The sequence below is a fragment of the Larimichthys crocea genome, chromosome XVIII (genome assembly GCF_000972845.2).
Source record: "Larimichthys crocea isolate SSNF chromosome XVIII, L_crocea_2.0, whole genome shotgun sequence".
NCBI classification, from domain to species: Eukaryota; Metazoa; Chordata; class Actinopteri; family Sciaenidae; genus Larimichthys; species Larimichthys crocea.
This window is the reverse complement of record NC_040028.1, coordinates 10720044-10738721: the sequence shown is the minus strand read 5'-3', so window position 1 is coordinate 10738721 and position 18678 is coordinate 10720044. Positions and strand designations below refer to the sequence as shown.

At 40.5% G+C, this 18678-nt stretch overlaps 1 protein-coding gene across 1 annotated transcript; it reads left to right on the top strand.

Annotated features, from left to right (window-relative positions):
• Positions 1-289: 289 nt before the first annotated feature.
• On the top strand, positions 290-18598 carry ptprna (protein tyrosine phosphatase receptor type Na). The gene is made up of 24 exons (XM_010742971.3): positions 290-699; positions 4343-4393; positions 8042-8152; positions 8762-8891; positions 9077-9227; positions 9347-9539; positions 9709-9924; positions 10049-10174; positions 10515-10549; positions 10641-10906; positions 11037-11123; positions 11255-11334; positions 11472-11536; positions 13254-13463; positions 13653-13913; positions 14016-14163; positions 14336-14409; positions 14628-14705; positions 14905-15024; positions 15601-15767; positions 16639-16692; positions 16819-16883; positions 17299-17372; positions 17535-18598. The coding sequence occupies exons 1-24, from the start codon at positions 624-626 to the stop codon at positions 17604-17606; spliced, it is 2910 nt and encodes a 969-aa protein (XP_010741273.3). The 5' UTR covers positions 290-623; the 3' UTR covers positions 17607-18598.
• Positions 18599-18678: the final 80 nt, after the last annotated feature.

The following is an 18678-nucleotide window of genomic DNA, read 5'->3' as shown; positions in this document are numbered from 1 at the left end:
CAGGTAAACAAACAGGTCACTGGGGTCATATTGGAAATTACATCTGACACGGTCTACGATTGTTGTTGATAAGCTTGTTTCTTGTCTGAAAGGGGGAAAAGGGGAGATTCACCTGCGCAGCTCTAAGTTTGGTGGGATGCATGCATGCACGTTCATGGATAATGAATGCATGACGTTTGTGGATAAAAAACAAACTTCTTCATCATCATCATCATCCTCATCATCATCATCATGACGTAACTACAGGGCCATACTCTCACTCGGAGATCTCCCCGTTTCTTCACACTGAACCTTATTTCCGCACTTGTGCAGTCGTGTGAGTCGATACTACGCCGCTTGTCCCTCCCACACCTCCTCCTCCCTCCTCCACCGTCTCCTCACGCCCCGCCTCATCACCGTGAGGAATTAGTTTTTTCAGCCCATTTATTTTTTTTTTCCTTTTTTTTTTCCTTTTTTTTTTTTCTATCCGTCACATGGGCCCTTTGGGTGCAATGTGAGCTGTCGACACTGGCTGCGGCTCGTCTGAACATTATGGGGATTTAACATAGGGCATAGCAAAGAAAAGAAAAAGAGGACACTCCGCATCTTTCTCTCTGCGTCTGTAAAGGCATCAGCAGAGGATCATGCAACATCTTAATCCATGGCGAGCTCTGCTCCTTTTAACCGTGCTGTGCCAACCAGGAATCTCAGACAAATACGGTAAGATGATGATGATGATGATGATGATGATGGCACTGTCCTTATCATTAATCAAGGTTATATTCCTGTAATATTCCTACAGGTAGCCTACATGGTGTGTCTAGGGTAAGCAGGTAATGACTTTATGGTGATCTCCTCCGACTGTAGGATACTTTATCATCTCCTGTGGCATCGCTCTTACGGTCCTGTAATACTCCAGCAGAGACTTCTCAATTAGAGATATCTGTATTTATTCATCGCCTCGGGGAACTGTGCTTGTGTCATCCTCCCAAAATGAACTGAATTATTCGCCAACATAGAGACATGGGGCTCTGTGAGGGTGAATGTAGAGTGTAATGAGATGAAACTGAGGCGGAGGACAGATGGAGGATGCAAAGTGATAAGGCAGATAAAAACTGAGTCTAGTGAGGATATTATTGTAGAGTATTATATACTCCTTATTCTATAAATGGCATTATGGTTTTATTGTCAGTCTTTTCTATTGATGTTTTTTTTTATTATTAAGAAAGGAAGTAGATTATAATAAAATCAAAAACAGCAGAATTGTGTTTTAAACATAAACACAAAAAGGTTGCGTCCCTAAATCATATATGATATCAACATTAGATTCCAGTAAACAGAAAAGACAGCATAGGCTGCATATTGAATACGATTAAAGAAAACAAGTTAAGTACATTTGGAAAAATGTCTGCCTGATGCTTGAACAGTATGGAGCTCACATTTCACTCTCAGCAGCAGAAATGGCAGCGACATTAGTAGCACTTGGTGTTAATATTATTGACAATGGCAGCAACAGTAGTTTCAGCTTTTCATATCGATCATTGCTAAACATAGAGTGATTTTTATTTCATTTTTTTATTTTGCAGATAGCAATTAAACTGGAACCATCAGTAGCCTAATTGACCAGTACATGAATAGTTGCATCATCTGTTTAGACTTTTCAATCATAAAAAAAGAAAAAACACTCTGTTTGACATGTGTTGGTGGAGATTGTGAGAGTGTGGAGTGAGTGATTCAGATTGAGAAAGGCCAAATGTTCCTCCCTCAGTTTTTCTTTCAGACAAAAACAGGTGAGCGTGATTTTGTTTTCATCCCCATTATCTCCCCTCCACATATATTGTACAAGTTATTTGAATTATTTAAGGCATCTTGATATGCTTTATTATCCAAGTTTTATAACAAGTGCAGTCACCCAAATGCATTAATACAGCTTAGTAACAACCGGACATGCTTCATTTTCATTTTCTAAAGCAGATCTTTGTGATGACAAGAGCTGTTAATATTTTATATATCAAATAACCCTCAAAATATCTCAGCTGTATTGCCATATTGGTAAAACTATTATTTTGAGCACTGCAGAGACATACTATACTTGCAATCTATCAGAAAACATCTATAGAAATGAGCAAAACTGAACAGGAAATGTTGGTAAAATGCCATTGAAAGTCATACATCATTGGGAAAAGCTATGAGAGCTTACAGTAGCGTTAAATAAATCCTAACAATGAACAATGGAGTACACGGTGGGGAAGCCATTCTGTGAGTAGCTGAGATTTCAGCACCATGGAGAGAAACCAGTAAGCACTGTTGCTTCCTTTTGTCCTTTCATCCGATCACACCTCTTTGTTTCCGTCTCTGTTCTTTCACACATACATCCATTCATCTGTTCATTTGATTAGCCATCCATCCATGTGTCCAACTGTCCATCCTCTCTCACACACACACACACACACACACACACACAGTATGATGTTAATGTTAAAGCTGACGTGTTCTCAGCCAGCCATTTCCCTAAGGGAAGATGTCCTGTTGCTATGACAAACACTGTGTAATAGGTCAGGTTTCCATAAAATTTGCTATTTTGCCACTCCAGAGTATTATTTTCCAATATGAATAAAGATAATTGTCCTTAATCAACAATTATTGTTGATGTTGCTACCAAGCCACTTATTTCACTTGCCGTTGGGGAGTTTTAACATTTTCTTCTATGCTTGTAATGTTTACTTATCAAATCAATGTTGCATTTGCCAAACCAGAGTGTACGAGAAATAATAACACAACTGAGAAATAGAAGTAGAATAGAGAAGAGTTTGAATTAGTGTTGCCATTTGTTTTTTTGTTTTCAATATTCTGTGTTAATAATGCTGGCCCAACAGGACCAGATGTCTTTCCCTGGGCTACTAATCAGTGTTTGATGACTAGGACTGGTATTTAGGCACAATGTCTTGAAAACATTGCAGCAATGTGCATGTCGATCCCTCCGGAAGCTACTGTGTGTTATAATTACTCAGATACATTTTGGCTGGGCCCCAATGTAATATCATCCCTGTATGTTTTTATGTCTGCACATGAAGGTTCACTTAACCTTCTTAAGACTGGAGAGTCCACATCTCTGAGATAATGGGCATGCTGTTTGGTAAAAATAGGAATCCCAGACAATTGATTACTTGTCCCCTGTAGTCATTGAAATCTAGTCTCAGGTTTCAAAGATAAAAGTTTTAGAAGTAATCAAAGAAATACAAGCTACCTGCTCACACTGTGTGCTCTGTATGGTGTGCGTTTTCTTCAAAGAAAGTAGAGGTGAGTCATTGAAATCACTGTCAGGTACGACGTCACCTCATTTAAAAGCAGAGAAAATAGTTTTAAATGTTCTCTATCCAAGTTTTTATTAGGAAGAAAAAGACCCAGATCCATCCACTCTGCAAACCAGTTACTCATCTTTCATCTTATTCATTTAATTCAAGATAGTAATTTGAGAAATATTCTCATGTACACATGCTCATACAGATTTCATACATTTAATTAACTTGTTTTTGTCAATGTATGTGTAAACAGAGAAAAAAAAGAGATTTTGCTCTGGAAGGTAGCGGCAAAATGAGACAAGAGAAACAGTGTAATAGTGTAATCCATGCATATTCTGCGGTGTTACGTTCCTATCTATCACCAGCCACCTGCTACTTCCCACATTGCCATCGGCTGCAAGGTCTTACTCACCGCACTAAGATAAGAAGCAGTAGAACAGCTAAAAGTTATGATACGGTCAAAATACTAATGACACAAACGCTGTATTTGTTCCTGTTTAATTATAATATCAATATATCAAATATATTTTATTAAAATATATAATCCGTCCCCTCTAATGAATCAGTATTTCACATCCACAAAATTTAGGTCAACATTTTATCTTCAGTCATGCTTATCGGAGATATTTGTAAAACTGCTGGCAGCCTGTCTAACCTGTAACACATTTTGATGTCTATGCAGCAGCAAAGTTGTTCAAATGGAAAAAAAAAAAGATAATTTGGCATTTCAAGGTTTTTAGGAGTTACAGGTCTTACGCTAATAAATGAAACCACTTGATGTGAGGGCGCTTTTAAAATGTCCAATTATATAAAAGTCTTTACAAATGATAAGTGCAGTGTAGGTTGGCTTTGACAATGGTAACATGTAAATGTAAAAAGACAGGATGAAGGTTGTGGGGTTTTTTTTTAGCACTATTTAGTACATTTCATTATAATTATACTGAGTAAGCCAGTTTTCATTTTAGCCCTCTAAATGTGAGTTAAAGCAGTCATTGCCATGGTGATTGCAGTGAAAGATTTTACTCTGAGTACCTGTTTGTCTCTTTGTCTTTCTACCTCAGGTTGCCTGTTTGAGAGAAAACTGTGCACGGGTGATCAGTTCTGCTCAGATGGTGAGTACAACAACGACATAACCTCTCTCCTGAACTTAAACATTAAACTTTTAAGACAGACTACTTGCTTAAGATGTTCTGTGCCTCAAAAGCACATTCAATTATTAACCTTGTAGCTGGACACACACATATACACAACATACAGTACACTATACACACTAAGCATGCCGACGCAATAACTGTGTATGAAAACATACAAACACGAGTCAAGGATTTCTCCTCTCTGAGCCCATGTGTCTATCTCTCGCTCTCTTTCTCCGTCACCTGCCCCTCTCCCCTTTCCTCATCTTTATCCAAGCCCCTCCTCCGCCCCACTGTCTCCATGGCAACACTGACATCACAGTGAGGTCGACACCCCCACAGTTGTTGTGCTAATACAGCGATGAGTCACTGACACACACTTACGCACTTCTCTGTGGAAATTGCACTTACGCACACGCACAGCCATTGGACAGAATACAAAAATGGATCAGGGTACTTGCAGCTCAGGAGCAGACGCAGGGCTATATTTATGCACATCTGTGGTTTTGATGACAGAACACGGTGGAGAAGAAATATTTGGCTTAACAACACGTCTGTTTGGTTGAAAAGAACCTTTTGTCTCTCTCTTTCTATTCAAGCACCTAAAATGAATAAAATAAGTAAACTGTGTAAATATATATAGTATTGTACTGCACAATGCATCACTGCAAATGAATGCATTCACTTGTTGGATGACATGCTTGACATCCTGGGAATGTGTGACTTGAAGATTTGCTAAAAGAAAAGCATGTAACAATAGCTGACATGTTTGTTGCTCTGTTTCTCTGTTTTTTGATGCTCTCACAGATCACTTGGGTATTTTATATTGCATAAAATATACTGTATGTCATTGTTAATGTTCCCTTTTGTTCATCTTTTCATGTGCAAATTTGGCCGTTGTTACACTGGCTATGCATAGGCTGTTGTTTGCTGCCATACCGGGAGTTGAATATGGGTATTAATTTCAATTTTGTTTCTCTGTACATCTAGTACAGTAGTTTAAAATGTGAAAGTGCTACATAAGCAGCTATAACGTTTTGAACAGAACAAATTATTGGAAATGGAAATGTAATGTCTGAATGTACAACTCTAATGACAGAGATGTCAGGTTATTTTATAGCATCCTGTAAGGGTACTTACAAAGGCAGTGGTGCATTCACAATCGGCCTTTGAGAAATCATTTCTCTAAAATGTCAAATGATGTCTGCTCACAGCACAGCACAGCACAGCACAGCACAGCACAGCACAGCACGGCACAGCACAGCACAGCCTGCTGTTGTTGTAGCGGATTTCCAGACTTCAAGGTTCCTTCTAGTTAAAAAATATTTTCCTTTGCTCCAGCCTGCTGCCTGCCGCTAATGATTGGATAGATCAATTGTGTCCTGTGTGCTTTGGCATGAAATGCACAGCGTCTTTTAGGTGCTCCCAGCTGTTGTTATTTGTGTCTAAAGGCCAGATGTGGCCCTAGATTATAGATTCTGCAGGTTGCCACTGTCCACAGTCTCTATTCATTTGAGGAGCAGTGGAGTGTGCAAATGTTGGACACATGGCTCCTCCCCCTATACTCATCCTTTTCAAAGACTGTCAGAGGAGGAGGTCTTTGCCTGTTTGTGACACTGTGTAGGGTCAATCAGGCTCTGCTGGTTTGGCCATCTTCATCTCCAGCAGGATTAGTTTAGGTTAATGTTGTTTTAGGAAGTCTGTTAAACAGTTCTGTGTGTAGGTGTAGCACCCTGATCTTGTCATGTGCTGACTCGGATACCATGTCAATATACAACATGCATCTGCCCACTAGGGAAGGTTTGGTGGGTCTATCGTAATTGGACATAGACATCTCTGCACAAAAATGAAAAGTGCAGAAATAATCCCAGCTCCAGAAATAGTCCCAATCCAATCAAACCGTGCGCTTTGCTGTCTTCTCCCCATTCATCTTCCATTCCTCCTCCTCACGCTCCTTTCCCGTCTGTCATCAGTCAGTTCACTACCAGAAATAAGAGCTACTATCTGACATGTCTATCATCTCTATCAGTGCAATTCACTGCCAGGATAAAACATCCTGTGTCGTATCATTAACATCGGCATCAGTAATTTGATTATGGGAAAATAAGTCTAGAAAACTGTCTCTTGTCTGTGTGTTCAGTGGGGGAAAGATTCGTATCCGTATCTAGTCAATATTCTGTATTTCCTGTCAGCCTAAGGATCAAGTTGGCAATAGAATAATAATCTGAACTAAATAATCATAACTGAAACAGGTTGGGTTGTGTGAGATTTAGCTGGTGTAGTCAAAGACCGGTGACTCATCAGTGCGCCAGATAATACATAGTCTGCTCTTCCTTATCTTTATTCCTATCACATCGCAGTCTGACCATCTTTTTCTTGAGAAATATCTTCACTTTCAGATTTCATAGTGAAAAAACAGGCCTTATAAATATGATTTGCCTCTGCAGTTCAGTTTCAGATTCTCAGTAACTAATGTAACTCACTTGTGTAGCCTGCGTTTTGTGGTGGCTTCACTCCTCCTGACTCTTTTTATCTTTTATCCGATGCTTACAGTGATACCTGCAGCAAGTGCTAATTTTATGAAACTTAGAATGACGCAATATCTTGTTTGAGGCTGAAGTGTGGATGCATGAAATTGTGGGCTAAGATGATATAATGGTTCATTTGTTCATATACTGCAGATAAAAGTTATTGATTCATGATTTTTCTAGGAGATATGTAATATGATATTATATAAGTGATATAATACTGAACAAATGCTATTCTTATTTCGGTTGCCATGAGACAATTTCAAAAGATTTACAGTGACGGTGGCAGAACCTCGTCAAAAGGAATGTGACGAACGGTGTAAGTGTGTGGGCTGTACTTCAAAACTATGACTCACAGCTGTAGGCTAGTGTGGTGTGGGCTACCGTAAGTATTATGGGTATTACAGTGTGCTGTACTAAACCTCAAGGGCAGCTTCATTGAAATATTTGTGGTAATAAGAACACAGATTTATGAACATTTTTAATTTAACTTTAATTGTTCACTTGTTAAATTTGTTATGCAGATTAGTCATTGTAGGGAAAAAGTTACTAATAACTAATAAAAGAAATGATAGCTCATTTCTAGTCAGGTGTCCCAGTAAGTCATGAGAGTGTGACAGTGCCAGCATGCACAATATCAGGACCCTGAAACTGTGAGCAGTTCAATGAGGTTCAAATCCAGCATGGATCAAAGTATAGAGGATAGACTGGTAGCTGGAGAGGATCCAGTTCACCTTCGTAGCACTGCTGAGGTATCCTTGAGCAAGGTACCGAACCGCTCACTTCACCTCTCCATAGCTTGTATTTCGGGTAAAATGCATGTAAAAATTGGAATGAAACAACAATTTTCCCTCAAGTGATCAATAAAGTATCCATTGTATTCTTTTCTATATTCAGCCATTCTTGATTTTATTATTTACACCTGTGCTTTTACTACTGTGGCCTGTTAAAATGTTGCTTAGCCTGTAAATTGGATTGCATTTTAGAGCGGGAGTCACTTTAAAAAGATAATCTCATGAGACCAGATCCAGGCAAAATAAAGGTTAAACAATATTTACAACTCTGTATGTGTGTGTGTGTGTGTGTGCTTGTGTTCCAGATGGGCTATTTGGTCAATGTCGTACCTCTAATCAGGACCAGGTCCAATACCAGGTGACAGTTCCTGTTCTGAAGAGGATGCAGGAAGTCCTTAAAGAGCTCATGCTAAAAGGTGAGATAATAAATAAAAAAATCATGACTAGCATTCCTTGACAAAGCCAAAACTACACCACTGATTCTCAGTGACTGAAAGCCAAGGGTTTAGACATTAGACAAGTGTGTGGGTCATTTTTAACAGTTTTTATATGAGTTGCATTTCATTTTTCCTTCCTTTGTTTCTACATTATTGTACCTTGAATTTAGTGTTCCATGGGGCTAAATTTAAACGCTGCAGTGCGCTAATATGATGATGCTTAATCCAATTTATCCTCCGGGTACCGCGACTATCTAAAAGAAATGTTTTTTGAGATATTCCAGTCTGGGCTATAGCATAGTAGGCCAACAGACATTATGCTAGAAGAGCTAAAAAATGATAAATGAGTATGCTCACCATGAATTCCAAGTACCAATAGTCATATTGGTACTTGGAATATAAATGAATAGGCAGAAATCCATTCATAATATGAGCCCTTCAAACAGTATTGATCTTAGAGAATCTTCTCTCTCTGCCTCAAACTGGCCTCTGTCTTGCACTCTCACTCTCGGCTTCTGTGGCTTTCTTTAATTGCTGTGTGTGTGTGTGTGTGTATGTGTGTGTGTGTGCGCGCGTGTGTGTCTGCAGGTCTTTCCTGGCAAAACGACATCACCCAGTATATTTTGTCAAAGGAGCTGAAGAGAGTACCTCATACCACCCAACCCTCAAAGCCAAACACCCCCCCCTCCTCCTCCTCCTCCTCCTCTCATTCATCTCAGTAAGTACTCTCCAGTTACAATGATATTGAGTGAGAAATGGACATTACACACAAAACAAATGAGTCAGATCCATCCATTCATTTGCACCCTGTGTCACCATTTATTTCCCTTTGGACCTATTCCTTTATCCTCCCCTCCTTTCAACCCATTTTAATCCTCTCTTTGTTTCTCTCTATATTGCCAGGTCCAAACAGCTCAACCTCCCTTACCACCGCAGTGCTAAGTCAGGTTCTACATCTCCTGGAGGAAACTATGTAGACTACATGATTGTTGAGCCTCCCCAGTCCCCACTACGCATGCAGACAGCCTCTATGGACCCATACACATACCACCAGGTACACATCATTATTGTCTAAAGGCAGGTGTGTGCGTCAAATACAAACAATCAAAAAAAAGATCTTAAATATCACACACATGCATGCACATGTTACAAAATCATCTCTCCTAATTCCAGCATAGGTACCAAGATGTAGAGCGATCACTCCTTGGGGCAGGAGGCGGTTATGCCCGCCCCTCTTCAAGGTCTCAGACCAATCAGAGAGAGCGAGAGCGTGACAGGCAGCTGCTACAGGAAGCCTTGTCTCACTACCTGGCATCTGCACAGCCTTCTTATCGCCAACGAGGCGCTGCTCCCATGGCTCCTGCAGGTGAGCAGGATTTTCATATTTCCTAAATGAAAAACAAAACAAAAAAACTATTGTGGAAATATTAAAACAATAAGTACTGAGGTGTTTGTTTGTTTGTTTTTATAAGCAAGTTCTTGAGTTACATGCATTATAACTTTACAATTCTCATAATTTATTATGCTATGGGCAGGTCTGCCTTATTATGAGGACTTTGAGGTGGAGATACCAGTGGACTATGTGGAAGACTACACCCTAGAGGAGAGACTTGGTACTGCTGGCAGACAACACCAACAACAACAACAACAACTTCAACAACAACAACTACTACAACAACAACAACAACAACAACAGCTGCAGAATAAAAAAGTTCCTCAGGACTTCAGCTCTCTGTCTGGAAATGCAAATGGTGAGAAAGATTAGCATATTTAACTTAATTGACATGATTCCTTAAATTGATACAGGTTTATGCTATGACCACACAAAATGTTGGGCAGTGCAAATATAATACCAACTTTGCTATGCTGTACCAGATGACCTGCTCCAGAGGATGTCAGGAGTCTTGCAGAGGTACGGAACCGACCCCAGAGAGCTCAGTCAAGAGCAGCTCTACAAACTAGCCCTCGTCTTGCAGCTGCTGCAGGCCCAAGACAAGACAAGTACAGCCTTTCACTTATTATCTGTGTTCTGTTATATTGGGTCAAACAAAACAAAATCTTAATTCATGATTTGTCAAGTACAATGTAAGGGGGATATTTGTCTTTTTTAATTGCCCCCTGTCCTTTTTTTGAGACATACCAATGGGATTCTAAAGCTACAGTAGGAAGCTCTATGCATATATGAAAAAATGACTTTTATAACTTCTTTCAAATGAGCTTTTTTCAAATCTAAATTTGCAATGAAACCTCCAGATCTTAATAGCTGACACTTACATAGATGGATAAAATAAACGATGCTGTAATGTTTATTTACAACATTAATTTACCTCTCTTAACACAGATCCAACTGAGAAAGACCTCATCACACTCAAGGAGGTAAATCAGCATCCACTGTCAAGCAAGAAGTTCACTAGAAGCAGTCATACACTTTTTTTCACTGACAGATCTTCTACCATTCCCCCCGTAGATGCAGCTGTTAAAAACAGACAGTGTGTCCCATAAGCCAGCAAAGCCTGCCCCTGTTCCCGGTCCCCCTGCTGCACCTCCTGCAACGTCCTCTGCCTCAGTCCCAGCCACACCTCCAGCCAAGAGCGCCAGCAAGTCCCCTTCTGCTTCCCAACCTCCGCAGGTTGCTCCTGCTGAAGCTGGACATGGCTTGAAGGAGCAGGGGCCGCCATTGGTTGAGGGTACAGGAGCCAAGGAGGAGTATGGGTACATTATCACCAACCAGAGGTCAGCACTCAGTCAAATTCAGATTTCAGCTATAACTTTAAACAAATCCCTTCCTATAGAGCTATCAAGTGTAGCAAATAGCAGTTTTATTGAACGCGGTGTTTACGAGGATGATGTTTTTCTTTCGTAGTCATCTGAGTTTGTATGAAGGAGTGAAGCTGTTGGAACTGCTGGCCGATAAAATACACCTGACAACCAGCAGCTTTATCAACATCAGGTAACACCACCATTACTGTATATGTGTCAGTATGTGAGAGAATCCTTTTTCTCACTATTAAAAAAAAGAAATGTTTTTCACAATTTTGAAGCCTTCAGCATGTTTGTGTGTCTTTGGCATTGTGTTGCTAGCGTGGTGGGTCGTGCGCTGACGTTTCGCATCCGCCAGAATGAACACAACATGACGGCTGCAGAGGTGGCTGCTAAAGCTGGTGAGGCTCAAAAACACACACACACACAGACACTTAACACCTACTCAAAGGCATGAAACGTGGGTGTATTGTACTGTCTTACACAGATTTTTCTTCAAATATCATTATTATTATTCTTGTTTTTTTCACCCCGACAGTTGCTGAAAAGAACTTCCTGGAGTCTGAGACGGGCCTGAAGATTGAACAGGCTGGTGTGGGAGAGGTATATGATACACGCATAAACATGGACCCACTAAGCTCCTGTGGAAAATTTCCTTTGTAACCCCTCCTATCAGTAACATATGGAGCAGTTGTCAAGGCAACAGAGATATAATCACTGCTCTGTATTCTTTACCATTTTCACTTTAATCTATTCACTCCCAGACCCTGACAGGACCTTGACAGGTTATCAGACTTTGTAGCAGTCTTGTGTTTACATTGAGACCACCGATAGGTTTTTAATGTTTTTGTCTTGTGGGATTTCTTTTTTTATGTGTGGCTGTTAGAGTGCTACAAAATGGGGAAAGGGAACCCATAATGCATAAATACAAGCTCAGAAATTAAATATATATTACAGATTACAAGAGTAATATAATGGTATGCCGCAAAATGTCTGTATTTTAAAATTGAATACACAGTTTTTGGTGAGTTACCTTCAGAAAGAAGCACAATCATTGCACTCTATGTGACACGCGCACACACGTGTGTGTGTTTGTGTGTAAACCACTGTGAATGTGTGCCACCTGGAGGGCAAGTAGCCAGAACGAATGAGCGAGGCGACACCTCATAACAACCAGTATTTGACTTGTTGCCATGGTGCTGAATCTCCTCCACCTCCCCCCTACTGTGGCTCCCAGATCCCAGGTGCTATGGCAACAGTCACAAGTGTCATTAACCTCATTATTTTCTGTTCACACAAAACCAGCCAGGCTTTTGGCCTCAGAATCATTGCCTGCATCTCAAATTTTGTGTTTGTGTTTAATGGATTTATGCCCATCTAGACACACCGCACCAGAAAAATTAATTAGTATATCATGAATTGATATTTCAAGTTTAGAAAAGGGTAGAGATACAGATAACTTCATAATAAAAAGGAGTGAAAAATACACAATGTCAGGGATGACAGAAAGAACAAACAACATAATATCCTACCTGATACAAATGTTTTCAATTTGTCTACCATTCAGTCATTTCAGTGATTTTCTCTAAATCAATCAAATATGGAGATTGTTTATTTTGCTTCGTAAACCCTGTTGATCCTGTAGCATATTTAGGTTTCACAAAATGGTCATATGATTGACATCAGGACAAAGTGTAGAGATTACAGAACCAAAATTATTTCTCTTAAGGTTGTTTGGTTTATTAACTTTACCAGTGAAGATGTTTTTTGTTTTTTCTATCTTTGGAGTGACATTTTGTCTGAAAAGGAGTGTGATGACTCATTTTATGTGTGTGTGTGTGTGTGTGTGTGTGTGTGTGTGTGTGTGTGTGGGTGTGTGTGTGTGTTTGTGTGTGTAGAGATTAAAGCTGCAAGATTTTTAGGTAAAATTCCGATGTACTTTATGTCACAGCATAATAAAGCTGTTTTGGAAGGCAACATGAGACGAAGAGGTAGAATGACACTGTGACATGCAAGTGTACCACGGTTCACTGATCTACCTTGACTTCTCAGACCTCTGTCTTTAAAACTCAGCATCAGCCTTCTCACTGAGCACACCTTGCTGTCATGTATAGTTAGGTAGAAACAAATGTGTTGTTAAACTGAAATGAGCTTTGACCTTTGAATTCCAGTGGTGAGAGCAGATTCCCCGGGGGTAGCTTAGCTTGGGTCCACTACTCTCAAAGGGCGATGTCAACAAATGACACTTATATGAGATAATAATGTGTTTTCTTTATGTTCCATATCAAACTCACCATTATTCATGATGTCTTTTCCCCAGAGGACAGATGCACGGGGTCATCCTCAGGTGAGCAAGGTTTCCGAGGGCTCCAGCGGGACAGTTATCACTGCTGTTTCCATGGCAGTCGTAGGAGGCGTGCTGGTATTGGCCATGGCTGTAGCTTGTCTCAGACACTACACTCAGCAAGTGGCCAATGGCAAGCTAGGCCTTGGGCCAGAGGGAGGAGCAGAGACTCACTTTGACTACCAGGTAGGGCAGCATAGAGTGATGATGATGTTTTCACTGTTTGTTTGTTTTTACTTTGGTTTCAATGAATGGCTTTAATTAATTATTCAGTCAAAATATTGATATTAAAGTATAATCAAAGCCCTTTTATCAATTACTTACATTTTGTTTACCCTTTTTTCCCACCTCTCCCTCTCTTTACTTTTCATCCAGGAGCTATGTCGGCAGCACATGGCATCCAAATCCTCCCTGTGCCGCCAGGACTGTGTTGCTGGTGGGAGCATGGTGGGGTCCGCCATAGCCACCGGGGCCGGTGGTCGAAGGGGTACGGACACATCGCGCGTCAGCAGCGTGTCCTCCCAGTTCAGCGATGGTCCCCAGCACAGCCCTTCCTCCACCCACAGCTCCACACCGTCGTGGAGCGAAGAGCCAGCCCAGTCTAACATGGACATCTCTACTGGTCACATGATACTGGTGAGAAAATGTGATGAAAAATAATAATACTAATAATAAAATACATCCTTTTTCTTGTTTAGCAGACATTAACCTTTCGTTTGCATGTCATCTCTCCGTCAGGCGTACATGGAGGATCACTTGCGTAATAAGGACCGACTTCAGAAAGAGTGGGAAGCTTTGTGCTCCTACCAGGCTGATCCCAGTTCAGTAGCTGTGGCTCAAGGCCCGAGCAACATGGACAAAAACAGACACGCTGAATCCCTTCCCTGTTAGTCCACTAATGTCGTTTTGTGTGATCTTTTCTGTCAATCATCGATCAGCCCTCTCAGTGCACAGCGCACCCACATCTGCATGCACAGCACTATACCAGTTTTAAGCATTTTACTGGACTAAACCCGCATAGTGAGCGGTGGATTGCTGACACCTATTCTCTTTAACAGATGATCACTCCCGGGTGAAGCTGAAGTCTGAAGTAAACTCCAGTAAACAAGACTACATAAACGCCAGCATCATTGTAAGAATCCTTCAAACGATCCAGAACATTTAAAGTCAATGATAATATTTATAATTAGTGGTTTGCTACATGGTAATTTAATTTTAATTTAATTTAATTCAATTTAAACTCTTCGTGACAGCAGAAAGAAGAGCATGCGAACACATTGCTACCTTGCTGTAACTCATATCTGTTTGAGAGAAAAGTCTAAGAAACTCCTTCCTTCCTTTTTCACATAGTTTGATCATGACCCTCGTCAGCCAGCTTATATCGCCACACAGGGACCGCTTGCTCACACCGTCGCTGATTTCTGGCAGGTCGGTACAATCTTCCTTCTCTTGTTGCTGTTTTTTCTCGTCTGTTCTGTCTCGCTCCCAATTTAGTGGATTTACTGCCGTTTAGTGGCAAATTAAAACGATATAGGCCATTGGACCATTCAGTCTACCTGTCTCGTTACTTACAGATGTCACAGATTTATCTTAATGTGTGTCCATATGTGCTGTCTTACATCCACAGATGGTGTGGGAGAACGGCTGTACGGTGATTGTGATGATGACAGCTCTGGTGGAAGATGGCGAGAAACAATGCGAGCGATACTGGCCTGATGAAGGCTCATCGCTCTACCACATCTACGAGGTTAATTTCCTGTTGTAACTCTAATTTCACATATGGCCCTGTGTCTTTTTTATGATGCTTTTCTAGTAACACAGTTCAGTTTAATAGGCACAGCTTTCCTGCATTATACCTGTTGCCATATGTACAAAAGAGGGGCAGGATAATAGGTTATAAAAGGTTATAAAATTCATGAAATGAAGTATGATCTGAAATCAAATATGTAAGTTTAACGATGAAGGATAATTCTGATTTAATATAGAATTTAGTTTTCCTAGAATTAAGACATGTCCTGTTTATGCTACAATCTCCTTTTAGTTGTGTTTTTTTATGTGCACAAAAAAAATCATTCCAGGATAATTAGTGCAATTTTGTATCATGTGATCTCTTATTTTAAATGGAGGTGTCATTTTTTTCTTTTTATACACAGCCTGAAAAAAACCATGTGGGTTAAAATCAGCATCCTTACTTTTTTTTTGGGAGATTGCAAGAATCTACATTCAGACTAATGTACCGCAAGAATCAAATCACATTTCTTCTACCCTCTTGTCCATATCTCCGCCGTCCCTCTCTGTCTCTTTTTGCCTTTGTGTTGATCAGGTGAACCTGGTGTCAGAGCACATCTGGTGCAAGGACTTCCTTGTACGTAGCTTCTACCTAAAGAATGTCCAGACGCAGGAGACCAGAACCTTGACGCAGTTTCACCTGCTGAGCTGGCCGGCTGACGGCATCCCCACCTCCACGCGACCGCTGCTCGACTTCCGTAGGTAAGAAAATGTACATTGACGCGCACACACACAGACTGTCCCCCACAGGTATTCTTGGTTTTTAACAGGTGCCACAAGATTCAATCAGTTTCAGTGACTAAACACAAAATGGAGAAAACAGGTGGTCAGGATGCAGTGTGTAATGTCGCGGTGACTCACTGCTACCCTACCACATCAGTGGGTTTGAATCCTCCCGATCAACTCCATCACATCCATCTTTTTACTGTTTCCTGTCATTCTGCATGGTGTGAAATCAAAGAAGAGCCCTATCCTGTACATTTCATACCCTAGCCACCATCCTGGCTTTCTCTCTCTCCCTCTCTCCCAGTGTGCAGGTTGATAGGTTTGTATTTTAACATCTCCCAGTGTCATTTTTGTGGTTTGCAGCTAGTACTCTGGCTCCAGTTGCATAGTCACAAAAATGAGCATTGGCAGGTGTGACTGGCTACTGCAAGAGGGACAGTGAATCTGTGGCTTCCTCTTCACCTATTCTTTCCTGTTTTGCCATCTCACCGTCCTCTGCAACCTCATGCTGTTTCTAATTTATCCTCTACTGGTCTTCTACACCTCATTCCTAATATTACTGTTCATGTCATTAACATATATCTTTCCATCCCTTTATTCTTCTTATTTTGTCACTTTCCACTTTCTTCGCATTGGCCCGAACGTGTAAAAGAGACATTAATGATTGTTTTGCATTCATTTATTAATGTCTTGAATACTGATAACAAGCCATTTATGTATATTCTCTCAAAATGGGGACAAGGTTTCTTACCGTTACAAAATTTGTCATTCATTATTTACAATAAAGCCTTTTCTCTGTTCTTTGTTCTCCTTTCTTTCTCTGCTCTCCCTTGTTCCTGCTTTTCAGGAAGGTGAATAAATGCTACAGAGGTCGTTCGTGCCCAATCATCGTTCACTGCAGGTAAAAATATATATATACGAAAGTGAGTGTCAGGTTTATGTGAAACACCAGAAGTGTTTGGAAAGGAGATAAAACGCTATGGAGAAAAACATGAACACTCACTGTTTCCTTTTTTCCTTCTCACAGTAATGGGACTGGCAGGACTGGCACATACATCCTCATTGACATGGTGCTGAACCGCATGGCCAAAGGTGAGTCACACATATGCACACACACACACACAGTCATAGATTATAAGTCATTACCTAAACATTTTGGCATGGAGCTCAATGGAATATTTTAGGACATGTTGGACTGAGGGAGGAATTTTCCTCATAGGAGTGTACGCTGATGAGATACATACTCTGGACAGCAGATGGCGCTAAAGTCACACTATACTGCTTGGGCGTTACGTATTATATTTATGGGAATTGTTCCACAAGTATCTTAACTTAAAAAAAAAATGTTTTGGTTTCATAACCAAGCTATAAAAATGTAACACTACAGTTTTAAAATTCATAAACTTTTTTGCCTTCAGATTTAGAGAGAAAGATCTTAGCACCAAAAACAGAAAGCAAAGCTCACAAACTGTAATAGTGACACTTTTACTGTCCCTGTTGTTGTTAGGAGTGAAGGAGATCGACATCGCAGCCTCATTGGAGCACATCAGAGATCAGAGGCCCGGCTTGGTCCGCACCAAGGTACCATCAATTTGTGTTTTGCAGTATTTGAGGACTTTAAAGGTGGACGGCCGTCATAAACCAACTGTTTCTCTCTGTCCTATCTCCAACCATCCCTTTCACACCTCTCACGCTTCCGTTCCTTCTCTCCATCTCTGTCTCTCTCCTGCTCGCCCTCATCAGGACCAGTTTGAGTTTGCGCTGACGGCAGTAGCTGAGGAGGTGAACGCCATCTTGAAAGCCTTGCCACAGTGAGCGGCAACAGCGGCTGAGAAAGTGAGGACATGCACAGGCACACGGAAATAAAAACTATGAAGACACCCTCGTACAATGCAGTCATGTATGTCTGGCCATCACTGTAAATAAGAATTTAGTCCGCCACACTCGGAGCAGTTACTGCTCTCGTTTTCAGCATGCAGTATTTCACCATCTACTCATTGTCTCCGGTTTTAAAACTTTTCAGAACTTGAAAGTGCATTGAATAATCTTTAGCAGGGTGATCTCTAAGCTCTCTTTGCTCTCTGAGGTTTCTACCTAATTAGACAACAATGAGGTCATCAGACGTAAACGTCAAAGAACAGAAACTTACATATAATGTGCCTGAATCCAGATGAAAATTCTGCTTTTGCAATGACACAGTATTGAAGCCTAACATCGATCACCAATCTTACTGCCATCTTTGCTTGATCAATCATTTATGACCTGATAGATCGACATTATTAGATGATCTGCCAAAAACATTGAGTGTGTGTTTGGCTGTCCTGTTTGAGCAGTCCGAATTTTCAACGCCATGTTCAATCCCTTCACAAACTAATTCCCCATCATCCATCTTGCTGATATGCAGATGGGTTTCAGTCCACTTTAACTCTGAGTGTGTGTTGTGTGTGTTGTTACATGTCCACCAGAATACTGTATGCTACTGTCTAGTGTGTGTTTTTATTTATGAGGCTTGTCTTTGCCTTGACAACATGATTGTTTGCTTTCAGCACTGGTCCCTTTGTAAAAGATGCTGTACACACTGACCACAAAGTACACGTCGCCTTCTCTCTTTCCCTCTGCACACAGAGTAACTATGTTTGGGTTTTTTTAACATCTTACTAAGTGTACGGCCTTGTGATTACTGTAAATAATTCACCCTGATGATTGTGTTTATTTCATGTAGCAGACAGATAGAAAATATCTATAAAAATGTATTTTTGACTTGAATAAATTTGTGATGTGATGCAGCAAAAAAAAAAAAAAAAAAAGTCTCAAGTGCTCGTTTTTACCATCATGTTGCTTTTTGTTTTATAAAAAAAAGAAGTTAAAATGACACATTTAAAGTCAC